At 38.3% G+C, this 13,667-nt stretch overlaps 2 protein-coding genes across 9 annotated transcripts in view; one reads left to right on the top strand and one right to left on the bottom strand.

Annotated features, from left to right (window-relative positions):
- Window positions 1-7,102: 7,102 nt before the first annotated feature.
- The window catches only part of Arhgef6 (Rac/Cdc42 guanine nucleotide exchange factor 6), a 110,357-nt gene continuing 103,792 nt past the window's right edge, over window positions 7,103-13,667 (bottom strand). For all 8 annotated transcript variants that reach the window (XM_078034217.1, XM_078034216.1, XM_078034218.1 and 5 more), the window contains 3 exons: window positions 13,493-13,592; window positions 11,420-11,474; window positions 7,103-9,498 (listed from right to left, as the gene is read on the bottom strand). In XM_078034217.1, coding sequence (XP_077890343.1) covers window positions 9,358-9,498; window positions 11,420-11,474; window positions 13,493-13,592 — 296 coding nt within the window. In that variant the 3' untranslated portion in view covers window positions 7,103-9,357. The remainder of the gene's footprint in view (window positions 9,499-11,419; window positions 11,475-13,492; window positions 13,593-13,667) is intronic.
- On the top strand, window positions 9,910-10,311 carry LOC101971600 (protein BEX3). The gene has a single exon (XM_040287651.2). It carries the CDS (start codon window positions 9,954-9,956, stop codon window positions 10,278-10,280), a length of 327 nt encoding a protein of 108 aa, XP_040143585.1. The 5' UTR covers window positions 9,910-9,953; the 3' UTR covers window positions 10,281-10,311.

Here is a 13,667-nt window from a genome sequence, read left to right as displayed (position 1 = left end):
ACCATACCAATAGGTTCATCAGAAGGGAATTCATGTCCACGTAGGCACACTTTTTTTTTTTATACTTTACACTCATGACCTCTTTTCATTTAAACATCACCTTGCATTTCACCCTGTTTTCTTCTTCCTTGGGAATCATTAACTTCAAGATTATTTCTACATGTAGTAACCAAGTTCCTAACAATATCTATTATCAAAAGTAATGTTATTGATACAAAACACTACATTTTCTAGGCTCATTTTCTCCTATGGTTTTTACTGCCCTCTAAATGTCATCTCCTGTAGTACCAACCCAGACCTTTTCCCTAAGCTTCAGTCTCATGTAGATAACTGCCTTCAGCCTCTCAGACTATTTCATCAGGAGGCCATCTTGATCCCATCCATCACCCTCTTTTCTTTATGTCCTCTGTACTTACCATGAGCCATCTCCCCAGGTTCATGGTTTTAATTACCACTTTCATGCTTCTAATGTAGTACTTTTAGTTTTTACCTATCCTCTTGAATTTGCCTCCATCTCCAAATGGTAGGCCCAAGCCCTTAAACCTAATGCATCCAAATGGAACTCTTGATCTTGCCCTCCACTTGATAGGATCCACTTTCACAGTTGCTCACTCCAGTGAGTGGCATCTTCCTCTACTCTGTCTAATCCAGAAACCTGGCTTAACTATCTCTCAATGTCCTCATTCCCCATGTGCAACTCTGCCTGCTTATACTCATCAACCCTATTTCTTAGTTCTTTTTTTCTCCTGGGGATGGAGATATTCTAGGCACAGCCAACTACCACCAAACTACACCCCTATCTCCTTACTTTTTACTTCTATTTCTTCTGTCACTAGTCCAGCCTAAATTATCATTATTTCTCTTCTGGAATAGTAAAGTAGCCTCCAAGATTTCTTGACCCTTCTCATCCATTCTCCATGCACAGCTATAGTGCTGTTAAACACAGTTATGATTTTACCACTCTCCTGATTCTTATTGACCTAAGAATGAAGACAAAAATAATTAACTTATCATATCTTCTACCATCACCTCTAAGTCTCCAGATGTAAGACCCATTTCATTCCCCAAATGCATGCTGCAGTTAACAAGTACTTCATGGCATTTAATGTGGTTGGGATTTTCCCTACTGTGCTGTGAGATTCTTGAGGACCAAGACCTTGTCCTATTCACCATGGTAACATCATTGTCTACCACAATGTTCAGCATAGAATTGGCCCCTTTTTTGTTGCATGAAGGAATAAATGAGTGAATAAATGCAGCTGCTTATAACCCAAGAGTCCAGGAAATAGTTCTGTGTGTTAGTTGAAGCAAAATTTACAAAACAAAATTTACAAAATACTCATTATATCAAAAATATCTAAATAATAAAAATGTGCCCCTGGAGTAGAAGACAATTTAGAACTAAACTGAGAATAAAAATAGATAATTTATCTTTGTTATAATCTCATTGTAGTCTGAAAAATAGTACATGATGCTTGCTCCAAACTTCACTTGAACACTTTAGTAGTTGTTCTAATAAATGACAAGAATTTGAGTACATTGCTGACCTACTTATAGTAAGTCATCTAATTTAGTTCCAGTTTTATAAACATGTTACTTATGTATTCCATCTAAAGATGAAGAAGGAATGCTTGAAATTCCTAAAAATTTTTATTTCTAGATAAACAAAAAATTAACAAAGTAAAAATATTACAATGTTTGTTGTTTGATGGGAAACAAATGACTATAAAATGCAAATAGGGTGTGTAGCAAGCTGTCAGTACAGGGCACCCCACTTACAGGAAACAACACATAAACACTTGGGCTTCAGGAGAGAACCCATTTTGAACCACATTTGACTATTTCTACAGAGTCTGATACCACTGTGTTGGGACCTGTGCTATCTTAGGTCTCTCAATAAACCTAAGGCCCTTTGAGACACAGAAACATGGAACTAATTATAATTTTAGTTATGCTCTTTTTTGTGAACCACATGCCCATTTGAAAAAAACAGAAATATTCATTGTAGTGTGGAGATTAATTCTGGAGCCTAGCAGATATAGTCTTAACTGAGGTTCTGTTATTTACCAACGTTATAACCATATGCAAGTCTTTTTGCCTCCTCTCATCCCTTGTCTCCTCATCTGAAAATTTTGCACATTTTATCTTTGAGATTATACAGACATACAACCTGAAATTGTAGCTGCATCCATGGGTCCAGAGCTCAAAAGAAAGGTCAGAATGAAAAAAAAATGTATGGATATGGAAGTCATTGCATTTTTATAAATGAAATAATAGGACTACTTCAGGAAGAGGCTAGAGAGTGGAAAAGAATGTTAAGGATCAGCAATATTCAGGGGACAGGCAAAGGATATGGGTACAGAAAAGAAGATAGAGGGGTGACCAGAAAGATTGAATGAAGGGCAAGGAAGTGAAGGATAACAAAAACAAAGGAAAAGGAGCTCTATTGAGAAGGCAGGGTTGAATACTCTAGAGAGGTCAAGATGGGTATTAGCAGGCAATCATCTGAATTTGTCAATTAAGAGCTCATTGTTATATTCCATGCTTTTATAATTATGTCAAAATGAATCCTATCATCACATATAACTAAAAAGAGTCAATAATAAATAAGGCTCATCGTTGACCTTACAAGGGTAGATAGCTAAGATAGAAGCCTTAACAGGTATCAAGTGCAGAGGAGGAAATGTGGTAGAAAAAGGTAGATAGATGGAGTCCAAGAGGCAGATAGCTCAGGAGCTTAAATCCCAGCTCCACCACGTACTAGTATATTGTTCAACATCTCTGTGCCTCTGTTCATTTGTAAGATGGAGATAACGGTAGATAACATCATATGGTTGTTGGGAGGCTTACATGAGCTTAATATAAAACACAGTACAGTGCTTAGCACATGAGAGGTACAATACTGTATCTATTGGTTCAGAATAGGAAAGGTTAACCACTGAAGGTGTATCAGACAGAAAGGCTATTAGGTGTCTACCAAAACCTAGGGCTATAGAAGTAGGAATCAAGGGACTTCCAGTGACCTAACGGCTTCAAGTTCATCCCACTGCAGTTGGAATCTAAATGTCATGAAGCTACTGCTGCTACTACTGCCCATGAATGCTGGCTGTCACATAGCCTCTCACCCACAAAGGTTTAGTAGACATATTGGAATGTGGAATACAGAAGCCACAAACATGTATTTAGAACTGCCTACAGGCCACCATGCTCCAAGAGAGCTCCTGCCTAATTTAAGTACTCCAAATCTCATTGGCAGAAATTAAAATGCATCAGAATCCTCATTTTATACAGAAATATAGCTGCAAGGAATTCTCATAAATGTACTTTTTGGCCTTTGTTAGCAGGAAGATAAATAAAAAAGGGATAGGAATGGATGGTGGATAGCAAGGGATCCTACACAGCTCGTCTACCTTTAGGTAGAACAAATGTTTTCTTCCTGACAGATGACACTAGCCTTTGACCATGGACAAAATAGAGGATCTCACTGATCAAAAAAGTCATATAAAATATAAAGATAGACAAGGACAAGACTAAAGATCAAGAGATAAGCTTGAACGGGGAAAATAAATGTATCCTTTTTTAGTACTAAAAGGGAAATGATGAGAACAGGTACAAATAGTTTATAATTTGGGGCCAAAATAATAGAGGTAGGGAAGTTAAGAAAAGTTCAAATTCATGGGCAGATGATATTTGCTCCCTACTTTACAGAGATAATACATGCCATGAAATAGAATCTTCCCTGAGTAGAAAAGGTAAAGATAGGCTAGGGGTCCCAATGAGACTGGACAAGCAAATAATTGTAACCCCTAACTAAAAACCATCTATATTCCTTCTCACCATTTCCAAAGGAAATGAAATTAGAATGTCAAAGAGCTATCTGCACTCCTGTATTTATTGCAGCACTATACATAGTAGCCAAGTTGTGAAACCAGAGTAGGTTTCCATCAACAGATGAAAGGATAATATGATATACGTACACACAATGGAATACTATTCATACTTAAAAAGAAAGAAATGCTGTCATTTATGACAACATGGATGAACCTGGAGGACATTATGCTATGTAAAATAAGCCAGGCACAGAAAGACAGATATGGTATGAACTCACTTTATATGCAATCTAAAAGAATCAAACTATGAGAATCAATAAATGGGGTGGCATCAATATGAACATCATATTAAGTGAAATAAGCCAGACACAGAAAATCAAGGGTCATATATTTTCTGTCATATGCCCTTCAGTAGATGGATAAAGAAACTGTGATATATATATATATGTGTGTGTGTGTGTGTGTATAGTTTTATATATATATAAACTAGAGATATATAAAGGACAAAAGGGTGATTTTCACAAGAATAGAAGGGAGATCAGCAGAGTAGAGGATGGGAATTAAGAGGGAGGGAATAAGGAAGGGAAAGAGGAGGTACTGAGCAATGAAATTTACCAAATTATGTATTTATATAAATGTATCCAATGAACCCACTATTTTGTAAAACTATATGCACCAATAAAAAAGGAGAAGTAAATAAAGATGGTTCTGTCTCTCGCTTTAAAAAAAAAAAAGAAGAGGTACATATGGCTGACAATTATATGAAAAAAATGTTCAGCTTATCAGGGAAATGCAAATCAACATTTTACTGAGATTCCATCTCATTCCAGTAAGACTAGCAGCCATCAAGGATAAAAATAACAGTGCCTAATAGAACAAAAAGTAGGCCCAAATCTTCATCATGTCAGATTAGGTCCTGACTTCCTTCACCAGACTCCTAAAACACAAGAAAAAAAAATCAAGAATCAATTGCTTCTCGGCCTTTTGGCTAAGATCAAGTGTAAGAATCAATAAATAGGATGGATTCTAACTAAAAAGCTTCTTCTCAGCAAAGGAAATGATCAATAGTGTGAAGAGAGAGCCCACAGAGTGGGAGAACTTCTTTACTACATGCACACCAGATAGAGCACTAATCTCTAGGATATATAAAGAACTCAAAAAACTTAACACCAAAAAAAAAATAACCCAATCAATAAATGGACAAAGAAACTCAACAGACATTTCTCAGAAGATATACAATCGATCAACAAGTATATCTCAGTCCAGTCAGAATGGCAATTATCAAGAATACAAGCAGCAATAAGTGTTGGTGGGAATGTAGGGGGAAAAGGTACACTCATATAGGGCTGTGGTTGTAGTTCAGTGGTAGAACACTTGCCTTGTACATGTGAGGCACTGGGTTCAATCCTCAGCACCACATAAAAATAAAATAAATAAAATAAAGGCATTGTGTTCACCTACAACTAAACAAGAAATTTTTTTAAAAAAAAAGGCACACTCACACATTGTTGGTGGGACTACAAATTGATGCAACCAATCTGGAAAGCAGTATGGAGATTCCTTAGAAAACTGGAATGGAACCACCATTCAAGACAGCTATCCCACTCCATGGTCTATACCCAAAGGACTTAAAATCAGCATACTATAGTAATGCAGCCACATCAATGTTTATAGCAGCTCAATTCACAATAGCTAAATTATAGAACCAACCTAGATGCCCTTCAGTAGATGGATAAAGAAACTGTGGTATATATACTCAATGGAATATTACTTGGCATTAAAATAGAATAAAATTATGGCATTTTCAAGTAAATGGATGGAGTTAGAGAATATCGTGCTAAGCATAGTAAGCCAATCCCCTAAAAAACCAAGACCAAATGTTCTTCTGATAAGTGGATGCTGATCCATAATGGGGGGGAGGGGGTATGGGAAGAATGAAGGAACTGAGACCCATCTCAGGAGAGAGGGGAGGGGAGGGAGCATGGGGGTAGGTAAGATGGTGGAATGAGATGGACATTATTATCCTAAATATATTTATGATTGCACAAATGGAGTGATTCCGCATCGCTTACAACCAGAGAAATGAAAAGTTGTGTTCCATTTGTATACAATGAAACGAAATACATTCTGCTGTCATGTAAACTAACTAGAAAAAAATAGAAAATAAATAAAGTTAAAAAAAAGAATACAAATAACAAAGCTAGGTGTGGTGGCACATGCCTATAATTCCAGTGGCTTGGTAAACAATAGGTAGGCAGGAGGATCACAAGTTCAAAGCCAGCCTCACCAACTTAGCGAGACACTAAGCAACTTAGTGAGACCCTGTCTCTAAATAAAATATAAAAAGAGGCTGGGGATGTGGCTCAGTGGTAAAATGCCCCTGGATTCAATTCCTGATACTCTCCATATATATATATATACTGGCAAGCATGTGTGGGAGGAAGGTGATACTATAAATCAGTCCAGCTACCATGGAAATAGTACAGAGGTTCCTCAAAAAACTAAACATGGAACAACCATATGATATAGCCATACCACTTCTCAGTGTTTATCCAAAGGAACTAAAGGAGTTTTATAAAATAGAACAAAATTATGTCATTTGCAAGAAAATAAATGGAACTGGAGAGAATTATGTTAAGTGATATAAGCCAGACTCAGAAAAACAAGGGTCATATATTTTCTCTCTTATATGGAAGCTATAGGGTAAAAAAGAAATCTCTTGTGAAAAGTAGAAGGAAATCATGGACAGAGGAAGAGGATCAGGGGAGGGAAGAAGGAAGGCAAGGAGAGGTATTAAGGAGTGAAACTGATCAGATTATTTGCATGTATGAATATGCTGCAATGGAATCCATTACTCTGTACAATTAATGTACACCAATAAAAATTTCAAGTGAAACTCTCAGAAGTAGAGAATAGAATGGTGGGGAGATGAAGAAATGCTCATCAAAGTGAACAAAGTTTTAGTTAGGAGGAATGAGTATGTGAGACCATTGTAAAACACGCTGACTACAGCTAATGATAATTAATTAAGAGAGAGTTTATAAATGTTCTCACCACAAAGCTATGATGACTATTTGAGGCAAGAGACATGTTTGACAGCTGATATGATCTACCACAATGTGTGTGTATATATATATATTGAAACACCATACTATACCCATAAGTACATACAATTATTTTTCAATTAAAAATAAAATGAAACTTTAAACAATTAAAAGTGAAAAAAAAGAAATCTTTCTTCACTCCACCTAGAAAAAATAGAAACAAGTCACTTATGTTATAAAGCACTGTTTATTCTTCTTTATGGAAAATGTCAATTTTAAAAGTTTTTAAACTAAAAACAAGTTAGAAAATTTGCGCTTGTGTAAGAAGGGACATGACAGAGAAGAAACTGAGAGGCCTCTAAAGGCAGCAGTTTAGTTACAGAGGAACAAGAACCCATTTATAGAGTATTGTAAACAACACAGCTATGAAGACACTTCTCTCGGGTTAACATGGCTTCATTTCCTTTATATTATTGTTTAGTGTATGAACACGGACAGCTCTCTGCACAAGCTTCATTACCCAGAGTACCAAGGGCCTCTCATCAGAAGGGCCAAGTCCCCAAAACATGCATATGTACATATCACTTTAAAATAAAGATCTTTCAATATCTTAAGCAATCAACTAAAATATTTTATAATCACAAAAACGTTTCCTATGGATATACTTTGCACATTTATTGCAAGCCATTAACTAACGCAGACAGGGCAGATGTGAAGATCTGTGTTGTTATTGTTTTAATTTTGAGGTGAAAGATGTCATATCTAAACTTCTGTGCTTAAAAACCGAACAACAACCATTCTTAGAAATATTCACTATTCACCTTCCGAAGATGCCTGTGTGTGATTGGCTGATGTTGGATTGTGGATGCTGTAATTTCTGCCATGCAGCAGGCACACAGAAGCCCTGTACCATAAAGCTATGGAACCCTGAGACTCTCAGTGCCAGAAAGCAAAAGGGCTCCTCAGCAAGCTGAGGGATTCAAGTTCCAAGTTTGATTTTTAAACATTTGCAAATTGCACATTTATTAGGAATTCATCAAATGTATCTGTGCAGGACAACTTTTATCAGCCTATTGACCGTTTGCCTTTCTTTCCAGTAACGGTCCCCATCTGTCCAAATGTCCCCTGTCTAGGTGGGAAGGAGGAGTGGGCTGTATTACTCTGTCCTATAGTCTTGGATAGACATTGAATTGAGCTGAATTTGGATGTGCACTGTTCTTTTGTGACTCTCATCTAAACCTGGTTTCTCACAATTCTAATTTCTGGGATACTTACAAAATCAATGGTCTGATTCAATAAGTAACTTGAGTAAATCAGTTTCAAATAATCAGCATCACTAGGAACCAACAGAGCTACTAGAGGAGCCCTTTCATTCTGGATATACAAACTGGACCAACTTCACATTTCTGCAAATAATTCTTACAGTCCTACTCAAAAGAGGCTAATTATTATTACAACTTCTCATGGTGTAAAGGGGAAAGCAATAAAGTGAGTGACATGTCTATTAGGGCACAATATCTTCTCAATGTAGATTCTTTCAAAGAATGAGAGGTTGCAGTTTGAATATGCAATGTCAAATAACCACTCACATTCTAAGTTCATTTTTTTAAAAAGTAAGCAAAGCACATACATACTAGTTTACACAGCACTCAATATGGTTGGCTAAAAGCACAGGAGAAATATAGAACTTACACACTAGGCAGAAGGCTTGGAGGAGGTAACCCCATCATGCACTAGGAAGAGCTGGTCAACACTGCAGTTGAAGGAGGATTGCCTAATGTAATTTGCTGCTGGATTTGGTGTTGGCATGAATGACCAGAGCTTCTGCTCCACCTAGTTAAAATGTACACCAGCACAAAAAATATCAGGGTACTATAGTTTTCTTGGTCTTGTAGACAACATAGGGCAATAGTTTTAAATGGTGTGATTGAAGGGTGGCATGTGACAGTCTAGGAATAGTCGGGTAGATCCCTACTCTACTCATAGCTCAGGAAGATTGCCTTCAGTAAATCAGGTACTGAGGAGCAGCTGAGCACAGGAAGTGAAGAGGGAAACTTGGGTTCATAATTATTACTCCATGGCCAGCTACTTTATGAAAACAGTCAACCCAACAAGCATGACCAGAGGGCAATGGCTATTGCAGAGGCACTGCGAAATGAAGGCCATCTGAAGAACACTGAAGCCATTTGCCTACATTAGCTTTTCTCTTCTTATTGAAAGAAGAAGATGCTGGGGTCACTTCTACCACCACCTTCTGCTTTTTCCCATTGAAAAGAAAAACCAATCAATCAATAATCGATCAACGGCAAACACCCAAACACACAGAATCACACACACATATACCTGAGCACATTCACACATATACACACAGAGAGAGACTCAAACACAAAACAGAAGCCATAGAAGTGAGCAAAATGAGTCAAATCATTCAGCCAGACATTGAAGATGCACCAAAAGCACAATGCCCAGCCGCACAGTGATGGTTATGGAAGAATCGGGGTCTTGCTACTGGATTCAGCTCGAATGCACTCATCTGTTTGCTTCAACAGCCTCCGGACCAGTTTTTCTAGATCCCTTCTTGACTTCAATTCTTCTTCCAGGCACTGCTTCATTCTTTTATTCTCCTACAATGGAAAAAGATCTGTCAATTACTGAACAGAGCGAGCCTTTCCCAGGCTCTTCCTGCTAATCTTCTTGGCACCCTTTACCTGTGATTACACTTTTTCTTTCTCAAACTCTGTTCCTGCAGCTTCTAAGACAAAGCAATTTTCTCACATGCCTCTGCCCAACCCTTTCCATTCCTCTTTACTGAAATACAAGCATTCTTTTCATTTAACACTCCTGTCACTTAGTGTCTTCTCTTTCAACCCAAGTGTCTACTAAGGGACCTCCCAAATAACTCTGGTAGTGGTCACTCATGTCTAGCTACCAGCTCCCTGCTGCCCTGCGCATGGTGGGCTGGCATCGGGCCCAGGGAAAGCAGAGCAGGTCTGCGGGGCCCAGTGTTGCAGCAGTGCACCTGGCTGTAAGAATCCAGAGGAGGGGGAGAAGGCAAGGATAGGCCCAGGAAAACAAAGAAATGGAGCAGCCTGTGCAGAATGGAGAGGAAGACCGCCCTTTGGGAGGAGGTAAAGGCTACCGGCCTGCAGGAAATAATAGATGGGGAAAGGCCTGCCAACTTGCCCCTAATTTTCGATGGGCCATACCCAATAGGCAGATCAATGATGGGATGGGAGGAGATGGAGATGATATGGAAATGTTCATGGAGGAGATGAAAGAAATCAGGAGAAAACTTAGGGAACCGCAGTTGAGAAATTGTCTTGGTATTCTTAAGGGGGAGCTCTCTAATCACCATGACCATCATAATGAATTTTGCTTATGCCTTGACTTCTGCAATTTTCCATGAGATTAATACTTTGATTCCCCCTGTTTTCCTTTTCCTTGCATTTTCCCTATATGCCTTTACTGATCTTTTTGCTGTGAACCTTGTTATTTCCATGTGTCAAGTGGGTCTTACGTTGCCAGCTTCTGATGAAGATTGCCTTTGCACCCAGCCTAAGTTTCTGCCAGCAGTAGAGTTTTACCCATTTGCATGGAAAAATTTAAAGTTAATAAAGCAGTTAAAAAGTAAAATAACAACAACAACAACAACAACAACTCTGGTAGTGACCCCATCTCCTGAGCACAATGTCCACAACCCCAAATGCCAGCTTGGTATTTCTACCTAAGAGGTTCCAATCACATCAAACTCCCTAGGGATCCACAAACCATGATTGATGGTTCACTTTACATTTATATGCTGTTGTGATTTGAATAAGAGTTGTCCCCTGAAAGTACCTGGATTAATGCAGGAATGTTCAGAGATGAAATAGATTAGGAGATCTGAAACCTAACTCGTGTATTAATCCATCCATTTTATAGATTAATAATTTGAATGGACTAACTAGGTAGTAATTGTAAGCAGGTAGCATAAAGCTAGAGGAGACAGGTCACTGGGGATATGTCTTTGGGGTTTATATTTTGGATCCTCAGTCTCTTTCTCTCTGCCTCTCGGCTGCTATGAGCTGAACAGCTTTCCTCCAGTAGGTTCTTCCACTATGTTATTCAGCTTCACTCAGGCCCAAAGCAGTGGAGTTAGTAGACCATAGACTGAGACCTCTAAAACCATGAGCCCAAAATAAACCTCCCCTAAGTTGTTCTTGTCAGGTATTTTGGTCACAGCAATGAAAAGCTGACTAACACACACACACACAATTGATTGATATGCCTTTCCTGAAGCTCTGTTTACAGATGTCAAAACAAAATAATCATAACTAAGTTTGGAACCCTATTTCAAATTGATAAGTAGGAATATAAGTAAGCCTCAGAAATCTAAACTCCAGGCCATATAGCAAAATCAATAAAACCCACCTTGATGACACAAGGAAAATAAAAATTCCCCCTTATCACCTTGCTCCTGGGCCTTTCCTGACAGCATCTCCCAGTGGGCAGCAAGGAAGATGGAGAGGTTCTGTTATCAGAGAAAATGACTTTTAATTTTATTACCTGCTTCAGTTCTTTGACTTCATCCTTCAAGGCATAAACAGTATCAACGAGGCTTCTAGAACATAAAGAGAAAATTCACAGATGAACGACTGGCACCAACATACAATTAAGTAATACTTAACTCCATAAACATATGGATCCTGGGAAGCAGTATATCTCTAGCCAGTGGGGAATAGGACTGCACTGACTAGTCCTTGCTTTCTTTTCATGGAAGAACAACTGCTGCATTCCAGAGCCGTGTAATGCACCTTCTCTGTAATTCCCTCCTCCTTGGCTACTCCCAGCTTGTATAACCAGAAAACAAGAGACTTAGACTATCATAAAGTTTTTCCCACCTTGAAATACAATTAACAAATAAAAATTGTCTATATTTAAGGTATACAAATAAAAAATTGTATATATTTAAGGTGTCTGGTGAGAACACTTATAATCTACTCTCTTAGAACACTCCAAATATATAGTACTGTATTGTTAATTTAGACCCCATGCTGTACATGAAGTCTACCAAAAAGTACTGATCCTGCCTAACCAAAACTTCATATCCTTTGACCAACAAGTTCCCATTTCCTCTACACCATGACAGCTTCCAGCAACCATTTCTCTGCTTCTATGAGTTTAACTTTTTAGATTCCCATCATAAGGTTTGGATTTCTGTGGCTTTAAGGCAGGAATGAATATCACTTAATGTATAATGAGAAGTGTCAGAAGGCCCTGTCCATACTACAGTAGCTCTGCTAAACCATTGCCTTTTTCACTTACCTGACCATAACTGACCTCACATGACACAAAATCAGGGCATTATTTCTGGACTATTTCATATGTTACAAAAAATGAGGAAGTACCCTGGATAAACTGTGAAGCAGTCTTTCCTCTCAGGCTCTATCCCTGAACAAGGAGTTTAGAGATCTACATTCCAGTTCAGATCCTGCCACTTACTAGTCTTTTAACTTTGGATAATCAGCTTCCTTCTCATCTTCTCTTGGTTTTAGTTTCTTTGCATATAAAATGGGGATAAAAACCACATTCCCTGAAACTCTAGGAAAATTGTGAAGACGAATATAGATATAATAAAATTTATTATTATTATATTTATGTACTGAGTACTAGCTTTTATACTTAACTATAATTGTTCATACAACAACTTTAAAAGCATTGCTATCATTCATATTGTTCATTTGAGGAAACAAGTCCAGAGAGGTGAAGGAAGTAGCACCAGGTCATACAACTAATGAGTAGCAGAATCAAGAGTTGAACCAGGCCTGGGCGTGCATGCGTGTTCTCGCTCTCTCTTTCTCACTTGCGCTCTCTCTCTCTCTCTCTTAATTGTAGATGGACACAATATCTTTATTTTATTTATTTATTTTGATGTGGTGCTGGGGATGGAACCCAGTGCCTCGCACATGCAAGGTGAGCACTCCACCACTGAGCCACAACCCCAGCCCAAGTGCTTTACCATTTCTGCCATATCACTTTATACACCAGATATAAGAATACGTAATGATGTGAAGCACTTTGAAATGTGCTATCTTGTGCAAATTCAGGTCTGACTTCAGAAGTGACTCAAGATTAAACAAATTAATTTTAACTACTTTGTATTTATTTTATGAGCCATAAGGTATCTATCCTCCAAGTCATACTTACTTCTGTGAAAGGTAGATCAGAGACTTAATTTCCCTGAATCTCAGCTTCCTCATCTGTAAAAGTGGTGAGAATCATGTTCGTCTCACTGGATTACTGTAGGACTTTGAGGTCAACCATGTGAAAGACTAGCCCTGACTCAAAAAATGTGAGAGGCACCCCTGTAGGCAGGGAAATCACAGCTATGGCATTCCTATATACCTTCCAGAGCACTGAACTCTTGGGTGCTCTGAAGCACATTACTTTCTGGGGGAGCTGGCTGCAAATGAAATTGTTCTGGAGGATTTTGGTCCTTCCACCATTCCTTTCCCCTTTTTCTTTCCCTTTGTAAGGGAGATATCCCTCCCAAGGCCCCCAACTGCATGCTCAGCAGAGGACTAGACTTTCTTTCCAGCCCCTGGAAAAAACAGGAAAGATGTCACCTGCTCTACTCACTTTTCTTCAATTATGGTCTGGCCATTGCTTCTGGTTTCTTCAATGATGAGTTTCTCTTCCTCAGGGAGTAAGACTTGTGGAACAGAATCTTTGCGAGCACCTATAAATGAGGGTTGCCAGAGGGATAAATGACTAGGAAAGATTACTTGTAAGAATTAGTTCTTTTCCACTATCA

Source organism: Ictidomys tridecemlineatus, chromosome X (genome assembly GCF_052094955.1).
Source record: "Ictidomys tridecemlineatus isolate mIctTri1 chromosome X, mIctTri1.hap1, whole genome shotgun sequence".
Classification (NCBI taxonomy): Eukaryota; Metazoa; Chordata; class Mammalia; order Rodentia; family Sciuridae; genus Ictidomys; species Ictidomys tridecemlineatus.
Note: the sequence above shows the minus strand (reverse complement) of the source record. Positions and strands in the feature narration are given on the sequence as shown.

Coding starts and splice junctions, on each gene's coding strand:
- LOC101971600 (XM_040287651.2), top strand. CDS start 9,954: ATGGAGCAGCCTGTGCAGAATGGAGAGGAAGACCGCCCTTTGGGAGGA.